This window comes from Vulpes lagopus, chromosome 4 (genome assembly GCF_018345385.1).
Source record: "Vulpes lagopus strain Blue_001 chromosome 4, ASM1834538v1, whole genome shotgun sequence".
In the NCBI taxonomy this organism is placed as follows: Eukaryota; Metazoa; Chordata; class Mammalia; order Carnivora; family Canidae; genus Vulpes; species Vulpes lagopus.
In genome coordinates, this window is record NC_054827.1 from 144,930,391 (window position 1) to 144,950,389 (window position 19,999).

General features: G+C 48.7%; 1 protein-coding gene across 4 annotated transcripts in view; it reads left to right on the plus strand.

Moving 5' to 3' along the window:
- Positions 1–19,999, plus strand: part of SEL1L3 (SEL1L family member 3) — a 101,236-nt gene that overhangs the window by 40,800 nt on the left and 40,437 nt on the right. For all 4 annotated transcript variants that reach the window (XM_041752562.1, XM_041752564.1, XM_041752563.1 and 1 more), the window contains exons 9-11: positions 319–459; positions 12,111–12,322; positions 13,597–13,776. In XM_041752562.1, the coding sequence (XP_041608496.1) occupies positions 319–459; positions 12,111–12,322; positions 13,597–13,776 (533 nt within the window). The remainder of the gene's footprint in view (positions 1–318; positions 460–12,110; positions 12,323–13,596; positions 13,777–19,999) is intronic.

The window sequence follows — 19,999 nt, forward strand, 5'->3', positions numbered from 1 at the left end:
CTCCTCAACTCACGCTGCCAACAAAACGGCCTAGATATTGGCCTCCTGGGGCACAGTCCGAGGCCAGCTGCTCATTCCGTACAATTATTCCACAGCCATCAGCAACTTGGCACATTTCCCTTGGACATGGCTTTGAATTTGTGACCTCGAGGTCAAGGTATCGTAGCTGGTTTCAAACCCCTACTGTACCCAAACCAACATCCAGTAACATGAAGTCTGACCTCTTCTTTCTAGTTCCTCTTAGGGAGGAGGGCTTTAGAAGGATGAGACCTTCCCTCTCCTAAGGGGAGTGCTGTCTTGTGCTTCCTTTGCCTGTAGGCGACCTCCAGAACTCCTACCTGGACCTGAAGCTCAGATATGGGAGTCCCTCCACGTGCAGAGCCTTCCCCTGGGAGAAAGAGCTGAAAGACCGGCACCCGGGCTTGTTCCAGGCCTTGCTGGAGATGGGCCTGTGGACAGGTAGGTAATTGTGTCTTTGCCTCGCCTTTGGACACTGGCTAGGAAGGCTCCTCCTTTTGCAGCTCCCCTCACCCTCTTTGGTGACGTATGCCTCAAAGCTATTTTTAACCCTATGTTCTAGGGTAACTTCACATTTACATTCTGCCCCTGTAGGCCCGCCTCCCTCGGTGTCACTGTGCACATTTCCAACACTAAATACAAGGACAAATTGAGGAATCGCTCCAGCCGTTCTTTTAAAGCCAAGGCCACAGAGGATGGCGTGCAGCCAGAGCTGGCCATCGAAGGCCATTGGTTTGGCCTGTACATTATTGTCAATTAAAAAAAAAAGTACTTGCTGGTATCTCAAAAGTTGCATAAAAAATGCAAATTTTTAGCTTTTCTTGAAAAACCAAAGTTCTAGCAATGCTAGGCACAGTCTGGGAGTGAGAGTCGGCCCAGGCGTGCTCCGTCCATCCACGGTACGCCCCACCCCACCTCCCATTCCAGCACCTACCACCTGCTCCTCTCCTGCGGCTTACCTGCCTGCTCCCCCAGGCACTTGAACCTGAGATTCCTGACTTGGCACCATAAACGGGATCTCAGCCATCTGTCTCACCTTCCCGACCGACCATGGCCAGCTTCTGCGTAGGCCGGGCACAGTCTGGGTGTGCTTAGTCATTCCGTGCCCCCTGGAGGGCCACAGGGGATCTTGGAATGAAGTCTGTTGGGAAGAGGAGGGGAGCCGGAAGTGCTCAGCCCGGGGAAGGGGATGCCAAGGCGAGCGATGATCACGGTCTTAGTGGTGAGAGGCCACCCGAGGTGCCGCAGAGTGCCAGCGTTCCACGGAAGAGATGCCCTGTTGCAGACAGTGCAGAGGAAACCTCGTCCGGCCTGAGGGAATCCAAACCAGACAAGATATTTCCTCTTTTCGTTCATTTGATACCTGCTGAGTGTCTGCTCAGTTACTTGGCTAGACTTTAGAGAGAAGTAAAATCACACAAGGTCCCTGTCCTTAGGGGACAGACTTGGAAACAAAGGAAAATTAAGGATGCATCTTTTTTTAAAAGATTTTATTTATTTATTTATTTATTTATTTATTTATTTATTTATTTATTTAAGAGTGAGAGTGTGAGTAGGAGCAGTGGGGGCAGGAGGAGGAGGGGGAAAGAATCTCAAGCCAGACCCTGTGCTGAGTGTGCGGAGGAGCCCAGACGTGGGGCTCGATCTCATGACCCTGAGAGCACGACGTAAGCCGAAACCAAGAGTCCAATGTTCAACGGACTGGGCCCCCCAGGCGCCCCTGGGGATGCATCTTTAGTAAAGGCAGTGGGAGTAAGTGGTAGAGTCGCAAGGAAGGAGTGGTCAGGGAAGGCTTCCTGGGAGAGGCGACACGGGGACTGATTCTTGAGGAGTCGGTAGGTGTTTGCCAGATAAGCAAGGTACCTGGGCGTCGGAGGCAGGGCAGAGGCAGAGCGATGGGAGCAGCGCAGCCCTTGGAAATGACGCGCGAGGGGCTTGGGAGGTGGGAGAAGGCCTGGAGAGTGTGACTGTGACGCGGTTCGGGCACCGTCCTGAGAGTTTGGGCTTCACCTCGTGGGTGACAGGGGCCCGTTGAAGCAGCAGATGTGATCAGACTTGGGTTTTGAGGTTCTCCGGCAGCAGCGGGCGGTGGGGGGAGCTGAAGGGAGGGGTGTGCGCGGAAAGCAGGGGTCCTTGACCGAGGACGCAGGCCTGGATGGGACAGGGTGCTGGGGACAGAGCTAACGGGGGTGGAGACAGGTTGGCTCTCAAGGACGTGGGGCTGTTTGGATGCGGGCAAGGACTGCGTAGCCCCTGTAGCCGGGGGCCTGACTCCGAGGTCAGCTTGGCGCTTACCTGCCCTGTGCTCTGGGACGAGCTGTCTGGTTCCCTGGGCCCGTTTCCTCGTCTGTGAAGTGGGAACAGTAACGGCGCCCCCCTCCTAGCGTCCAGCGTCGGGCTAAGTGAGTGGATGCATGGGAAATGGTTTTAAAACCGAATCAGCATTCGGGAAGCTCTGCACAAGCCGAGTTTCTCAACCTCGGAGCTGCTGACCTTTTGGACTAGATGATTCTTTGGGGGGTGGGGGTGGGAGCCGAGGTCTGTCCTGCGCATCGTAAACATCTGCGCAGAGATGTTTAGCTACATCTCTGGCCTCAACCCTCTCCCCGCCCCCCCGGGACCCCCCTCTTGAGACCTGACAACCAGAAAGGTCTCTGGAGTTTGCTAGATCTCCCCAAAGAGGGGCCAGGTCGCCCCATGCTGACAAGCACTGCTGCATCACCCCTGCGGCTGGTACCGCCGGGCACAGCCAGTTGGCAGGTGCCGGGCCTCTGGGGGCGGGTCACCTGGACATACGTGCTGGATGGTCCAGGCCCAATGGGCTGAGGCCACGTCAACGTCAAAATTGCTTTTGTGAGATTTCTGATCATATTTATATATAGTTTTACTGATTGGGAACTGGAGTGAATCACGTTCACAAAACACTCTTTTTTAAAGTAAATACTCCCAGTAAGGTTTTCAGGCTATTTTTATAGCTCAGAAGTTTTGTTTAGAAGCACTTAGAATTGTGTGTGCGTGTGCGTGTTTTCTCCGTGGAGGCCTGGAAACGGAACCTAATTAAAAACCCAAATCATGAGCTCCTGAACCTCACGATGTCCCAGGCTCTGGTGCTGGGCAACTGTCACATTGCAGCGCACAGCCTGTTCTGCTGACCCCGTTAGGCCTCCGCGGGGCCCCATCTGTGAGAGAAACAGAGCCCCAAAGCCCAATTTGCCACCATACAGCCCCCCACTGGTGCCCAGCCGGCCAGTTGAGTCCTTCTGGGGCCAAGTCTGCACCAAGGAGCATCTCCTGAGGGTCGAATCTGCCCCCACGGCCTCTGCCTCCCTGGGGCTCGCAGCCACCTGCTTCCTTCTTCTCCCTCCCATTTCCTGCGGCCCAGGGGCAGGCAGGGAGGGGGGTGCCAGGCAAAGTAGGCAAGTTTCCAGAATGAACCCCAAGCCCCCATTCTGCCTTCAGCTCCTGTTTTTTTTTCTGGGTTACACCGCCCTGTCCGTGGGGACTGGGGAGCCTTCTGCAGAGGTCGGCCCTACACTCCTCATTAAAATCCATCTCCCTGCCTGGCACCCTGCCCTTGCTTGGGGCCAGCAGAGCGTCCTCCTGCTAACCCTGGAGACAGACTGGTGTGGCGCATGGTGTTCACTTGCTAACAAGGCCGAGCACAACGCAGAAGAAGTTGATTTTGTAAATGGAGGTTAAAAAAAAAACGAGTTTACACTTTTAACAGATCTCGAGTCTGGTCTCCTATAAAAGGAATCATCGTAGACTCGTGTGGCTACAGATCCATTCCTGGCTCCTCACCCCCCTTCCTTGTGGGTTCGTCTTGCTGTTAAGGGCCTCGCTGGCTTTGGAGCGTCTGGACAACTCTAGGTAATAAGAACTCTGCCTACGTTGTTTTGTGCTCTTGCCCCGAGCTGCCCTGTCCTGTTGACTGACTAGTAGACTCTATTAGAACCATCCTCATGGTTTTCCATTTTGCATATCTGAGGTAAGCTCTGGGAATGGAGTCAAGGATCATCAGGTGTTTGGGGCTTTGAATTCGGGCTGCAGGAACTGAATGGGCGCAGGAAGAGAGGGCAGGACTTCACCTGTGTGAGAAGCTTCTTGGGTTGCTCATGTCTCGACCTTCCTTGCATTCATTCACTCAGCAGATGTTGACTAAGTGACCCTGTGAGCTGGGATCGAACAAAAACGGGGCCGTGTTTCATATATCAGGTCAACATAAAGAAAAAGGTCAGCTCTCATTGCTCCTACAAAGGGAATTAATTTGTGGAATTATTATTTTTCATTCCCGGCAATTTGGAAAAATAAGACCACGGAAGACAGTGGCCTGTGATTTCTGGTTCTTTGAGGCAGAGTCATTTATTTTCTTGGCAGCATGTCCCCACATGCACAGCCCACTCCGCTTCCAGGCCGCTACATGCGCACGTTTCAGGCTTAAAAAGAGTTGTTTCTCCGCACTGTGTGATTTCGGGCGGATCATCTGCTCTCTCGCTAAGCCAACAACGCACGTCAAAGCAGTGATGAGAACATTGCAGGGGGTGGACAGTCGGGACCATTGGCTTCATCCACGACCAGCAGGGACCCTCATCGGAGGCCTGCATCCGGCCTCGCGAGGTCAGCAGTGGTCACCACCTTTCAGTTGTTCCCCAAAGTCTGAGCTGTACTTTTCCTACTGCAAGAGAGAATCACCCAATATTTGTACCCTCCCTCTTTAAGGACTGTAATCAAAAATATGTTTTTTGTGGTAAGATACATGTAGTGTAAAACTCCCCATCATAACCATCTTTCTGTGTACTCGTCAGCGGGGTTAAGCCCATCCACATTGCTTTTTTTTTTTTTCCCCATCCACATTGTTGCACAGATCTCTAGAACTTTCTCACCTTGCAAAACTGAAACTGTACCCATTAAACAACGGCTCCGCGTTTTCCCTCCCCACAGCCCCTGATAACCGCTGTTCTAGTTCCTGTCTCCATGTGCTTGCCTGTTCTAGAAGCCTCTTGTAGGTGGGATCATGCAGTGTCCGTCTTTCTGTGACTGGCTTATTTCACTTAGCACCATGTCCTCAGGAGTGTCATGACACGTGTCTGAATCTTCTTCCTTTTGAAGACTGAATAATAGTCCATCATCTGTATATACCATGTTTCGTTTGTCTGTCGATGGATACTTGGGTTGCTTCCACTTGTTGGCTATTGTGAGTAGAGCTGCTATGAACGTGGGTGTGCAGATACCTCTTCCAGACTCAGCTTTCAATTCCTTTGGGGATAGACTCCGAGGTGGGGTTCCTGGATCATGTGGGCATCCTGTTTCATTTTTTGAAGAACCTTCCTACTCTTTTTCATAAGCGGCTACACCATTTTACGTTCCCACCGACAGTGCCCAAGGGTTCCCATTTCTGTACATCTTGGCCAACGTTTTCTTATCTTCTGGTCCTTTGATAAATAGCCATCCTCATGGGTGTGACATGTAATTGATGTGTGTAATTTATGTACTGGGGAGAGTTTGGTTTAATAGCAATTAGGAATGATGCTCTCATCAATGACATAACGCTATGAAAGCGCTTTGTGGACAGAGAGGCACCATCTGGATATGAGGGATAGGGTCGCCTGAAGAGGGCTCATCTCACTCTGCCTTGAGTCAACTATTTGATCCCGTTTGTGCCTCTATCACACAATTGCAAGCTTGTTGAGGGTATCACAGGAAGTAGCAGTGTCCCACTTACACCGCCAGTTCTCCACGGTGTCTACAAAGGTGCTGGCCATATAGGAGGTGCTTAGTTGTGGAGCCTTCTTCTGTATGACCCTACACAGCACGTTTCTGTAGCATTCCCCTCCCAGAGCATCCTTCACCCACCCATGCTCCTCGGCAGACTTACAAATAGTCTTCAAGTCCCAACTCAAATACTACCCCCTCAAACGGCCCTTTTCTGTGTCCCCAGGCAGACTGCTTTCCTCCCACGCTCCCCTTGCCATTTCGTGGGTATCCTCTTCACTATACCTGTCCTACCGCATCATCATTATTGCTTTGCCTGTCTGATTCCACAGTGGAGCTTCTAAGACTTCAAAGACAGGGACTGGGATCTACGTTTCCTTTGAAGTCCCCCAATAAGTATTTGTTGGGTAACTGAACGCATTCCAAATGATTAAACGATACATTCACAGCACTAAAAATGTCTTTGTTGGGTCAATCGATCGCTGAGGGAAGGAGGAATTTGACTAGTAGGAGACACACGTTCAAGGCCTACGCTAGCCAAGCCACGACACCAATCTCAACTGATAGAAGTCTATGGGCTTCTTGGCCCTCTTTCTACATTTTTCTCATTTCTTGCACACTCCTTCAGTCTGTTCTCTCTCTGGAGCTGCGGCCCTGGCTCTGAGACACCTCTGCAAACATAATTCTGTTTCCCAGGCCTGCCAGCGAGCTGGGCTCTGACTCCTCCCCATCCACAAGAGCAGCCCGGAATCCTTCTTACGCGCAGCCGGTACAAAAGAATTCCCAAAAAACGTAGCCCTCATGGCTCTCGCTTTTTCATTTCATTTCATGGTTCTCGCTGTCTGTTAATCTACTGCTGAAGGAGACAGGTGCCCAGATGTAAAACAGCCGCAAGGTTCACGCACGCCCAGTTCGGCACCCGTGGATTGGATCCCTCCAGCACCGTGCTGGGCCCTGGGGCAACCGAATGAAAAGACTTAACTGCAGCCCACACGGAACTCTCTGCCAAGCGCCAGGGGTTGAGGAGGAGGGAGGCTTCTTAAATGTTGACAGCTGATGTGCGAGCCTTGTATAAAATGCAGCTGTGCCCACCGGTGGTTCCCACTCTGAAGAATCACAGGACGTGGTCCTCGTCGCCCCGAGTAGGCATGCCTTTGAATTAGAGACGGCAGCGCTCGGGGCCCTCAGCTGCAGTCACAGAGACGTGGCAGGGGACATTCCTGCCTCCCGGCATTCCAGAGCCACTGCTCTGCATTCTGATTGCCATGCTTGGCACGGAATCCTACTGTGCTGCTCTGTCCCAAAGTCCACGACGGCCCAGGCCCTGGGTGGCATCCAACACGAGACCCCGTGTTCAAGACCTCAGGGGGACCATCCTGATTGGTCACCCTCTATGTTGTTTCCTGGGGAACCTCCAATTCTCTAGGAAAATGGCTCTGTCGGAGCATAGAAATTGCCCTATTAGCATTTGGGCCTTCTCCAATGCCGGGATGGTAGTGTTCCAGTCTGCGTGCTCTTTCATTATTGAAGAGGTGTGCTGGCTATGTCTTTCATTCTCCTGTTGCAACTTCCTTGTCAAAAGGGAGCCCTTAGAATTCAAAACACCCTTTGAATGGGGCTCCAGCATCCAGGGAAGAGAGGTGGTGGGGATGGGTTGGGGGGGTTGCTGGTAAGAGGCTGGGGGTGGGAGGCGGGGGATGGTAGTGGAGGTGGGGCTCGAGGCCAGAGAGCTGGTTGGGGTAGGAAGGAGTGAGGAGAGCGCAAAGACTGAGGTGCAGGTGGGGTGCAAAGGCCGGGGGTGGGGACAGGTGAGCCGGCTGGCATGCCCCTGGGGACATTGCACGGAGGCCGGATCTGTTACTCCCTCCCTCCTGGGCTGGGCGCCTCTGGGCCCACGGGAGTCGGGAGTCGGAGGCCGAGGCTGCAGGAATCCAAGGTCCACCAGCAAACGGGTCTCGGGAAGAGGCCGGGTCCTGCGTGGGCTCGCCTCCCGGGGTGGATACCATCTGCGTCTGGTTCCTCTCGTTTCTGTTTTTGTTCGGGTCTGGCCTGACTTGCCCCGGCTCGGCAGTGCTGAGTGCAGCAGACGAGGGACCTCCACGACATGCCAAGGGGTGGCTGGCCTTGCTGGCGTCACTCTAGTTTGCTTTTAACTGTTCGTATTTTTGCCAACGATGGCAGTGTTTATTTGGAAACACTAAAATGCAGAGCACGGAAATGTTAGACAGACAGTAATGTTTCTTAATAACACCGGGATGCCGTGTCCTTTAAGAGCTATTTTCAGTGTTGTTCATTGAAAACCCATCATCTTTATTTTTATTTAAGAAAGCATACATTATAGTTGGTGGTGGTGGTTTTTTTTTTTTTAAATACACAGAAGCACAAAGGGGAGAACAGAGAGGGGCATACTTTTCCTGCTCAGTGAACCCCTGATGGGGCTCCTGGTTGGGGCAGGGGGCTGGGCTGTGGAGAAGGGAGGGAGAGAAATTATGGGGACAAACTAGAAAACTTGCATACTGGAGTATAAGGGTTTTTTTTTTTAGATTTATCTATTTTATTTTTAAAGATTTTATTTGTTTATTGATGAGAGACACAGAGAGAGAGGCAGAGACACAGGCAGAGGGAGGAGCAGGCTCCCCACTGAGCACGGACGCGGGGCTCGATCTCAGGACCCTGGGACCACACGGACCTGAGCTTGAAATCAAGGCCTAAGCCCGACCCGCCGAGGTACACAAGTGTGTCCCAAGCCACTTTTGAGAAATAAGCCATCTCCTTGGGTCCTTGCATTCCCCAGAATGCAAATAAGGAACATGATGCATGTTGTAGGTTTTTTTGTGTTTTTGTTGTTGTTGTTGTTTTAAGTAGTAAACCGGGTGAGATCTTCCTTTTCTGGTTAGATGACATTTTCTCCTTTCACTTCTTTTTCCCTTTCCAACTCGTACTTTGGATGCGTTCCACCTTTTGGAAGCTTGAAACTAAAAATGCCTTTCCTGTGGATGCCCCCCGTCCCCATCACGAGGCACGAGGCAGCCTGTCTCCTGAATTCCCAATCAGGTGCCCACGCCAGCTCCCCAGCAAGGGCCCACCTTCTCATTTTCTGCTCTTTGCCTCCGTTAATGATGAGCCTGCAAACGGCCGCCTTATGGGATTGCGTAGAAGAGAAAAAGGAACAAAATGAACAAGGCCCGTGCTCCTGGGGAAACGGGAAGGGTTAATTAGTGGGGGCGCTGGCTTTGTGTCTCCCTAGCTTCTGGGGCAGGAGGCGAGAAAATGGGAAAGAAGATGGCTCCTTCTTCTATTTTGTTTGTTTTTTCCATTACGCCATTAATCTCCATAAACAAGGCATGTTTTTTAGTTACAGATCGAGGAGAAAAAAAAATGCATATGCTAAACCAGATGGGTGAAATTAACAGTTTCATTAAACTAATTTTAAAATTGCCAGTTTTACAGTATCACCAGTGGTACCATGGCTTTCATTTTCTGCCGCAGTTGGAATTTGAACTTTAAAGGAAGTGCAAAAAGAGCAGTTTTACTTTAGAATATTATTATTTTTTTATTATATTCACTAGTGCAGAAAATTGTTTAGATTCTTTTGCCGAGAAAATACTGATCGGTAATATTTTGTGTGTGGGGGGGGGAGTTAGGAGTTTTAATATGTAAAAGAAATAATGAAACCTTTTCAATCTGCCTTGGTTGCAGTCTGCAGGTTTTTTTGTGCTGAGGTTTTGAGCTTTATGGAGGATTCCCCTTTTGCTCCTTGCTCCTCAGCAATCCCAGCTACCTGGGCACTCCTGCTAATGATTTCTGGGGTTCTGTGCCAGGGGTCAGCAGGGCAAGTGTTTCATTTAGAGCTTCATTTGGTTGGGAGCCTCCTCTCTCCTCTGAGCCCACAAAGCCTGTGTCTGTGGGTACTCAGGCAAAACTCATCATCTTGGTTAGGTGTTCGGCGGAGCAGGTGAGGTGAGGATGAATCATTAACAAAATGTTAATGTTGCTCTGCTCAGAACGTGCACAGAGGGGCATCTGAGATGAGTACATATTTAAAAGTAAATATATGAATAAGTAGGAGTAGGATTTATTTTGCAACTCCATCTGAGTGCTGCAGTGCATACTAAATCCAGTGGAGTAGGTTCTTATCCTGTCTAATGGTTGAGTGGGATGGAATTCTCTCACCTATTCAAAGGGAAAATCCAAAATGAGATCCCCAGACTCCTGGTGGAAAAGGGTGTTATTATTCAGATATATCCCAACAGATGAGCAGAGGGAATGTTCGAGGATGTTCATTGCCACGTTGTTGGTTATAGCAAAATCACTGGAAGCAACCCAAGAGTCTAAAAATAGAGAACCGGTTGGGGACACAGCACTGCTATAGAATGCAATACTACCGAAGCTTTAGAAAGCGTGGGTTTCTGACAGACACAAATACTCATGATACTTGGTTAATTTAAACAAGAAAGTTGAAGGTCAGAATTACAGGAGCTTTTTGGAAAGAAAATGCATATGTATCCACACAGATAGATGTGTATATGAATTATTGTCTGTGCAAAGAGAAAAGTCTGGAAGCATACACACCAAGCTTTTAACGGTGTTTATCTTCACTATTAAAGAAGGATCGGGAGAGAGGGCACTTGTAGTTTCATTTTATACAAATCTGCATTATTTGAAATTTTTTTAAAGCAGCTATTTTTTTAAAGCAGCTATTTCTTCTTTACAGAAGGAGAAGCAAATTGCATTTGTTTAGTCTGGTGATTTTTTTCAGCACCTGTTGCTTGGGCTCGACAGAGTAAAAGCAGTTGCCTCTTGGAATCTAGAAGGCTGAGGTGAGGTGTTTTGGGAGCCAGGAGATGAGACTGCCTTCCGGGCAGGGCTGGGCTCCTTCCTCGCAGCTCGGCAAAGTGGAGGCACGTGTCCCCCACTCAGGGAACAGCCAGCACGCCTATGTGCCCAAAAGGACTGGCACCAGCTCATAACCAATAGCTTGGCTTTCACAATTTCATCCTTGGCTCCCACTGGTTTGGCTTTCACAATTTCATGCTTGGATCCCACTGGCCTCTGTTTTTAGCATGGACTTCTGCAAGAGAATTGCCCTTAAATAAATCTAATCTCAGACCTGCCCATCTCAGTTTTCCCACATTGGAAGCTCCCCTTAATGGGGGTACTGATAGAACGAGTCCCTTGTTGCCTCCTGAAAGTTGTTGGTAGCATTTCGGTGTGGGATAGAATGAGAAAAGACAAGAAAAATGTTGGACATGACAATTTTCAGGCAGATAAAATTTGTCTTAAATAAGATGCCCATGTCTCTTTAAAGATAAATAACATCTACAGAATTCTATATGGTCCTTTGTAACATATAATCTAATAGATTAGAAAATAAACATTTGTTGCCTAAATTAATGAACATGGGAGATGAATAGTGTAGAGAGACTTTGGAAGACAGTCACGCGTATGTAGTAAGACCACATATAACCTGCTAGTTTGGGGCTTAAATGTTTATCAGATTTATGAGACGGTTAGGTAAAAGGAAGTACCGTACAGCTTAAGGCAGTTGCGTAGAGAAGGGTCCGTCGATAATGGTGAGGCACTTATTAAGACATCCGGTAGCCCCTTAATTAGCAGGTAGGTGCAGCACAGGTAAGTAAGACCCTGACTTACTTTCCTGACCCGCAAAGCTGAACTCAAAACCCGGCTCAGCCACTTACCAGGTTTTGTAACATTGGACGGGTTACTTGACTTCTCCAGGCTTCAAACTCCTCATTGGAAAAATGAGGACACTAATAATAGTCCCTACCTCATCAAATTGTTCCGATTACATGACATGATTTGCATAAGACACCTAATCCAATATTAGGTGTTTTTTAAGCCCTCCATTAAAAGGTTGACTCATTCCTTTTACTGTATTTAGAAACCCTCAAGAAAAACTGGAGGCAAAAGATAAGAAAGCATCTCAAAATAAGGTTCTTTTGCTCGACTTTTTAGGGCGGCACCTAGGAACTATTTGTGAGATACAATACATTCTTCTTCCCCGAGTCTTGGGGGGCGAAAAAGGTCTCTCTGGAACTTTCGGTGGTCCTGATTTGGTGGTGAGTTACCCCGAGTAAATTACTCTCTGGAGGCGCTTTCTCAGCTATATAAGGCACATCCTTTTCCCCAGGATACTGGGCTGTCATTTAGTGCCAAAGAAAAAACTATTTGCAGAATGACACCGTGGCATCCCCAAAGGGCTTAATTTACCTTCCTGGAAGGTGGTATATTTCAAGGCGCTGCAGAAACAGCCATATTAATAACTCAGGTGGTTTAATTGGCTTTTCCCTCTTCTTTCTATAGCCACGTCTGTCCCATGGTAATTAATCGTGTGTGCTGTGAATTGTGGTTATTTACAGTGCCAAGGAACCAAAATGAATCTGTATTAGAAATCGGCAGGAGGATATTTGAGAAAGCTGTAAAGAGACTCTCCACTGTTGATGGTCTTCACCAAATTAGCTCTGTCGTCCCCTTTCTGATGGATTCCAGCTGCTGTGGATACCATAAAGCATCCTACTACCTCGCAGTCTTTTATGAAACTGGATTAAATGTACCTCGGGATCAGCTGCAGGTAGAGTATTTCATGGGTTCCAGAAACATCAGTCACCTGCGTTATTTGCAGAGTAATGCTCTCATGCCCCAGCTGGGAACTAGACATGTTCGTGCTCCATGGAGTCCTTTAAAAATCTTTACACTCAAGAAAAACGTCCTAGGGCTATTTTAAATACAGGATCTTCTATTTTCAGTGAGTGAAAAAAGGTGCCTCAATTCTGGACACAGGCTGGGGGTATGATGGGTATACTCTAAGTCAGAGTTTGGGCAGGGCTTACTGGAATCGAGAATAGGTGCCTCTAACCCAATTCTTAGAACTACTGAACTGCTCTGGCCCTAGGACCGTCATCTCTCATGACCGTTTTGCTAAGTGAAGTCATTCGGACCTCTCTAAGCAAAGTATTGTCACAGCCAGACCTCTACCGTCAATAGAAAAGCCTCTATCAGACTGTTTAAGTTGTGGTTTTGAGACCCAATTAAGTATAGAACTTGCTGAACATTTGGAATCCCATTTTATAAGTGCTATGAGTGGTTCCTGACCACTTTTAGTTTTCAGATCCACACTGAGCATGAACACACCCTGGATTTGAAGAGACTCAGGTTGTTTAAACCTGCCCAGGTGGTTCCATGCCCCCTCCAAGGGACTTCTTTGTGTATGTCTCCGGCTTCTTGAAGTTCATCCCCAATGGCGTGCTTTCCCGAGTCCCCACGGCAATCCCCACAAAGGTGAAATAGTGAAGAGGATTCTAGCCCTGTCTCTGTCCCAAAGTGGCTGGTTGGCCATAGACACATGACTTCAAATCTCTCTCTCCTGTCTTTTCTCAAATATGAAATGAGGCTGTTGGGCCAGCTGACCTCCAAAGACCCTTCCCAACACTAACGTTCTGAGAGTGTAAGGTTAGGACATGGTCCCTATGCAGATCGTCTGCCATAGATGATGTAGCTGAAGCAGACTGGGGATCCTTAGAACAGTTGGCGGATACACAAACAGATCCTATGAGAGAAGTCAGAGGACGACCTCTGTTTTCACTGAGTAATGGACAGAAGTCAAGGAGTCATGAGCTATTAGGCATTAAGAAGGACAGAGTGCTAGGATTTGTAATCCATTAGAGAGCTGCTGTGGCTTCTATTCTAAAAAAATTTTTTTAAAGGCACATTAACATGTTTCTGGAATGACGAGGTTCATATATAAGGGTTGGGGTCAAATGACTTTTCAATGTTAGGATTTTATGACCCTCTTCTACAGTCTTGTGAACAAGACTAAATTTGTGACTGTAAATTTCTTCCTAACAGGGCATGTTGTATAGTTTGGTGGGAGGCCAGGGCAGTGACAGGCTGTCTTCAATGAATCTTGGATACAAACACTACCAGGGTATTGACAACTACCCCCTGGACTGGGAGCTGTCCTATGCCTACTACAGCAATATTGCCACGAAGACGCCCCTTGACCAGCACACGCTTCAGGGAGACCAGGTAAGATAAAGACGTGGGCAGAGATGGTTGTGGCCCTGTTTCCTGGGGCTTCCTGAACAATTTTATATAGTGTCTGCACCTGTGGTTGGCTCATTTTCAGGCTTTTAGAGGATGAGCATAATTGAATAGAGAGAAAAGCTATCTTGCACTCTTCAATTCATATTTCCTGACTGTCTTCTCAGGCTGAATGCAGGAACAATCCCACATCTATACATGAAAAGCCTTTCATGAACAGGAGGACTTTCATGGGAAGAGTAGATTTGGCCCTGGGCATATTTTGATTTTGCAAAAAAATGCGTATCAGAAATATAGACACCTTGTCTTTGTTCCAAGACCATGTGAGGGGTGGATCTGGAGGTGTTAGGGATTGGGTCAAATAGAGTGGTGAGAGTAAGCCAAGGGCTCCTATCAATGGGTGACAAGCAAGCAGAATTTGTGGTGTAAGGAAGCAAGCTCCACCCCTGGCTATGTTCCCAATGCTGGGCACCCCGAGAAGTATCCATCCACATCACAAGAGCTGTGTTAGCTCAGGGCTTCCAAGTGACCGACATGGGATGCTTGAAGACTGCCCCAGCCCAAATTAAGGACTGGATGAGGAATAATAACTCTAGCTTCTAATCTTGCAGGCTTCCAAATCCTATCAACTCATGAGGCGGAGAAATCAGTGGCTTATATCTGCCAAAAAAATACATAACATGTTACATTGAATCAACTGGTGGTTTGTTTTGAGGACCGTAATGAAGGGGTATATAAGTAGAAGTGATCATGCAGGAATTCAAGGAAAGCTGCCTCTAGATGAGGCAGGTCTGCATTTGGTGGGAGTAGACTACAGACTATGATGTGGTTGGCTTCTTGAAATGTCTTTGTCTGTATCCTTTTTATCCAGGAAGGATTTCAGAGATTTTGATGGTCGTAGCCCTTGAGGTGGAGAGGAAATGCAAGCAGTCTCCACCAGCAGTTGGCAATTTTTTTTTTTTTCCTGTAAAGGGCCAGATAGTAAATATTTGAGGCTTTGCTCATACAGCCTCTGTTGTCACTACTCACCCCTGGCAGAGACAATATATAAGCAAACAAGGAACCTGGGTTTCTGTAGCCATAAATAGTACGTAAACTGCATGGCTGGATTTGGCCCTGGTGGAGGCCATAAACTCTTGATTTTCCCTGCTTCTGCTCCCGTGAGCCCAGGGGATACCCCTGGCTAGGTCAAGATTGTAGAATCTTAGCCTGAGCAGCTAACTGGGAACCCGTCCAGTCACTGGTCCCCAGCGCTGCTTCTAGATTGCATTCAGAAAACCACTCACAGTGCAGAAAACTTGCACTTTGATGATAGGAGTAGATGGTGTCTGGAAATGAAATCTGCAGTGGCGGCCATACGGTTTCAAAATAAATGACTCAGAGGTATATGCTGTCAGTGACCATTAAACATGAGTCCAACTATAAAATACCAAATGGCTATCTACAGAGATGTTCCAATTCCTTCCAAAAACAGTGATTTTTCCTGAATAAGCTTACACAACCTCATCATTATTGTATGTATTCTCACAGCGTATATAAGCCGTGCACAAAATTTGACCTCAGTTCGACAGGAATTAATTTATGAATCGATAAAGTTGGGTTTTTTTTTTAGAAAGGAATTATTCTGAAAAAAAAATTCATAGAAAAAGCAAGCCACGAAGTCATGTTGCAGTTGTTGCACTCAGCCAGAATGTGTTAACACCGTCCTCTATGTATACATTATACTTTTAAGAACTCTAATTCAGCATAAATTAGCAATGGGAAATGGTACGTTGCTAACAAGCGCCTTTTCTTTTGAAGATTTGGCACATGAAATGTTGCGATTATGAAAGAAAAGGTTTAATTGGTCAGAACCAGGGAAGATGAATAGAAGAGATCCATCTTGCAGCTGAAAGTCATATGATTAAGAATCACAGATAGGAATTATACAGTTAGAAGAGTTGTATCCTCACTCATTTTCTTAAGAATGTGTAATTAATGGCTTCTTGAGAATTTAAGCAGGTGTCATACATTGATTTAAATGTCCTTTTGTTGAGAAATCTATTAATTCATCAGCAGCACGTAACCAATGAGATGCGGAAAGCCAGACTTCTAATTAACAAGCCGAGGATCCATCAGTAACTCCTTCCTGGATTCTCACTTCATTTTCTCTTTTATGTAACTCGTGGTTCACATCATTTCATCTTCTTTATGAGTAATCTCGCTTCATGTCACTTCTGTATGATTTAGCGGGACTCGGCCTCAGGTGAAAGAGAAAGGAGCTGGGCGGAAGGGGGGGTATTTGTTTTTGTGGCTTGATCGCAAATGAGTTTCTTTCATTCTCTCTGCTCCTGGGAATGTGCTTTTCTTTTTCTTTTCTTTTTTTTTTTTTTTTAAGATTTTTATTTATTTATTTGAGAGAGAGAGAGAGGGAGAGGGGAAGCAAGCACAAGCAGGGGGAGTGGGCAAGGGAGAAGCAGGCCCCCTCTGAGCAGGGAGCCCGACTCGGGGCTCAATCCCAGGGCCCTGGGATCATAACCTGAGCTGGAAGCAGATGCTTAACCGACTGAGCCACCCAGGCGCCCTGGGAATGTGCTTTTCCACAAGGCTCGGTCCCGGCCTCCTCTCTCTGCACCTCCTAGAGGAGCAGGGGTCTCATCCACACCCCTGGGGTCAACTGCCCTCCATATACTGATGACACTCAGACCTTCCTTTCCAGCTGAGATTTTTCTCACGCACCCCCATCTGCAATCATAACACGCTGTGAAGGCAACACACCACCTCCCCTCTCCGTCCCCACCGAACTCCTCCGTGGACGGCACCACTGTCTGTGCCAGCAGCCCAGGAGCCGTCCCTCCCCATCCTCCCACAGGTACACTCATCCCACCATCCTTACCTGCCCACCCCTCTCTCCTCCCACCCCCATTCACCCCTCGTCATCTCTGCCCTGAGCCGCCGGACCACCTCCTGTTCTGCACTTAATTGTGCCCCCACACACACACCTGTTGAAGCCCTAACCCCCAGCACCTCAGAATGAGACTCTCTTTGGAGATAAAGGCTTTAAGGAGCTAATTCAGTTGAATTGAGGTCATTAGATGGGCCCTGTTGTAATATGACTGGTGTCTTTATAAGAAGAGGGGGTAGGACACGGATAAAACAGTGCAATAACCACATGAGGACTCAGTGGGAAGGTGGCCCCCTGCATGGTATGGAGAAAGGCCTTAGAAGAAACTAAACCTGCCAAAATTTGATCTTGGACTTCTGGCCTCTGGAACTTCAGGAAAATGAACGTCTGGTTTGCACCGCCCAACCTGTTTTTTGTTGTGGTGGCCACAGCAAACTGATACGCTTTCTAACTGGTCTTTCTGTCACCAGTCTTGTCCCATCCATTCTCTTCTCACCGAGGCCAAAGTAGGCCATCAACCATCAAGGTTCTCAACCGGTGGCATATCAAAGTCCCCTGGGGTTTAAAGAATACCTCTGCTCAGGTTCCACCCCGTAGTCTTGAAGCCACAGGCCGGGCAGCCTGGCCCTATGTGCATATGTGAATGTGTATACATTTGCCCTTGAACAACCTAAGAGTTAAGGGCACCGATCCCCCCACACAATTAAAAGTCCACGTATAACTTTTGACTTCCCCAGACTTTCCTACTGATAGCCTGCCCTTGACCAGGAGCCTTACTGATAACGTAAATAGTCAATTAACACATATTGTATGTTATATGTGTTATAAACCGTGTTCTGACAATAAGGTCAGCTAGAGAGAAAATATGAATAAGAAAACCATGAAGAAAATATATTCATAGTACAGTATTAAAAAAATCTGCATGTAGGTGGGTCCATGTAGTTCAAACCTGTGTTGTTCAAGTGTATTTAAAAAGCTCAGAGGGGCACCTGGGTGGCTCAGTGGTTGAGCATCTGCCTTTGGCTCAGGTCATGATCCTGGGATCCTGGGATCGAGTCCCGCATCGGGCTCCTGTGTCTCTGCCTCTCTCTGTGTGTCTCTCATGAATAAATACCTAAAATCTGAAGGAAGGAAGGAAGGAAGCAAGAAAGAAGGAAGGAAGGAAGGAAGGAAGGAAGGAAGGAAGGAAGGAAGGAGGAGAGGAAGGAAGGAAGGAAAAAAAGAAAGGAAGAAAGAAAGAGAAAGAAAGAAAGAAAGAAAGAAAGAAAGAAAGAAAGAAAGAAAGAAAGAAAGAAAGAGAAAAAGAAAAAGCTCAGATGCTCATAATACGCAGCCAGAGTTGAGAGGAACTGACCCACAAGATCTAAGCTCGGCTGGTGGCTTGGCATGGGAGGCTTTCCTTGATCTGGTTTCTCTTTCTCCGAAGTCCGCTGTCCCTAATCCCTGCTCAACCTGTCCTCTCTGGTGACACGGTACTTTTGGCCACACTGTGCTGTTCACACCTCCCAGCCCCATTCGGCCTCCCCCGCCTGGTGTGCTTCTCCACACTTGCTCCCCCCTCTTGCCTGCTGACCCCTCCTCCGTGAACCCTGGGCTCAGATGTCACCTCCTCCTCCTCCAGATCTCCTGCTTGCGGGGTGGGGGGGCTGCGGCACCCCGGTGTACACCTGCCGATGGGTGCCTTGAACAGGGTCCCAGCGCTGGCTTCCCCAGGGGACTGTAGGCTCCCCAACATGAGCTCCTGTCTGTTCACATCAGTGACAGGCTCCGCATTGTGCCTGACACACAGTTGGCACCCAGTGTTTACCGCTGGGATGATGGACGGGATAACCGTGCTGCGTATCCAGTGACGAACACGAACTTGGTGCGCTGTCTTGTTGACTCCCTGGTGCTCTCTGATGCGACCAGACTTCACTGCGGACTGCACGCCCCAGAGCACGTGGCTTCAGGTCCTGCGCGTCTCACATTCAGCCTTTCTGAATCCCTCCCTTGAGAATCTTGGGAACTTATAGCTGATATTTCTTACTTAGATGAAATCCCTAAAATGTTAACTTTTAACAAAGAAAACATGTGCTCCCCCCATTGGGAGCCAAGCATTCTAGCAGACGTTAACCCCCCCCCAGAGGCAGGTTCCTACTGGCGGTCCCATGGGCCTTGCGGGGAAGTTACTGGAGTGGGCAGTGTAGGTTCTGGAACGATCCCGCTCCTGAGTCCCCAGGGAGGGCGGGCTGAACCGCTGTGTTTCACGACTCCAGGGAACACAGGTGCTCTGGGAAATGCCAGCTCCCCAGTTGCAAAGTTTCCGTCTTCCTTCTTCTCTGTCTCTCCATCTCTGTGTCTCTCTCCCCCTACTTCTCTCTCACCTGTTCGCTTTGCTCTCTTTGTGTCTTTTCTTTCTCTCTCACCCCCCCTCTGTGCCCCCCACTTCCCTGGCCCTCCCCGGTACCCCCTCCCCTCTACCCTCCCTGGTGCCTGGCACCGTCATCGATGGCAGGTGGCAGATGTGCGCTGCCCTTGTAGCCTGTGGGCTGAGCAGAGGGAAAGGTGGTGAAGCAGGTGAAGCATCAGGGTCTGGGACAGTGTGGCGTCTCCTCTGACCCTGGATGTGGGGGCCTGAGGACTGCACAGTCTCCAGACATTGGAGCTCCTCTGACCTGGTCAGCAGCAGGTTTCAGCCGTGCCGTTCACTCTAGAGACCTTGCTTTGTAACACAGCAAAAGAAAGAAGCCCCCAGAAGCCACAAAAATGCCAGCACTGGTCAGTGTGGGGCTTCTGGGTCCCCGCCCAGCATCTACCCAGCTCTGGCTCCCACCCGTCTCCACTGTTGCTTCTCCACGGCCACAGCTTCTTCCTGGCTTGGTGGCGTTTCTATCTAAAGCATCATTCTCTGGTCACAAAATATTGTTTGAATGAATGACCAACCAAGTGGTGCTTACTTGGTTCCTTCATCAGATGTCTCTGTAGGTGGTTGGCTTTCACACTAGGCCCCAGCCAGGTGGCTGTGACATGGCGCTGGTTGCCGCCACATGGACCCCAGTACTATGCAGAGGCCCCCAGCTGCCTGGCTGTGGCAGACAGTTGAGGTGTGGCTGCAGGGCCAGATTTGCCGGGGTTCAGGTCCCAGGTCTGCAGTTCCCTGGGTGAAATCTTGGGTAATTTTGCCCCCCTCTGTCCCTGTACAGCTTTTCATCTATAACGTGGTGCCATGATGGAGCGCACCTCACGTGGTGGTTGTAGCTTGAATACGTTAATCCACACAACACACACCTGGTGAACTCTCAAAAATGTTTCTGGCCCTGCAAGTCCCTCCTCAAATTCTGTCTC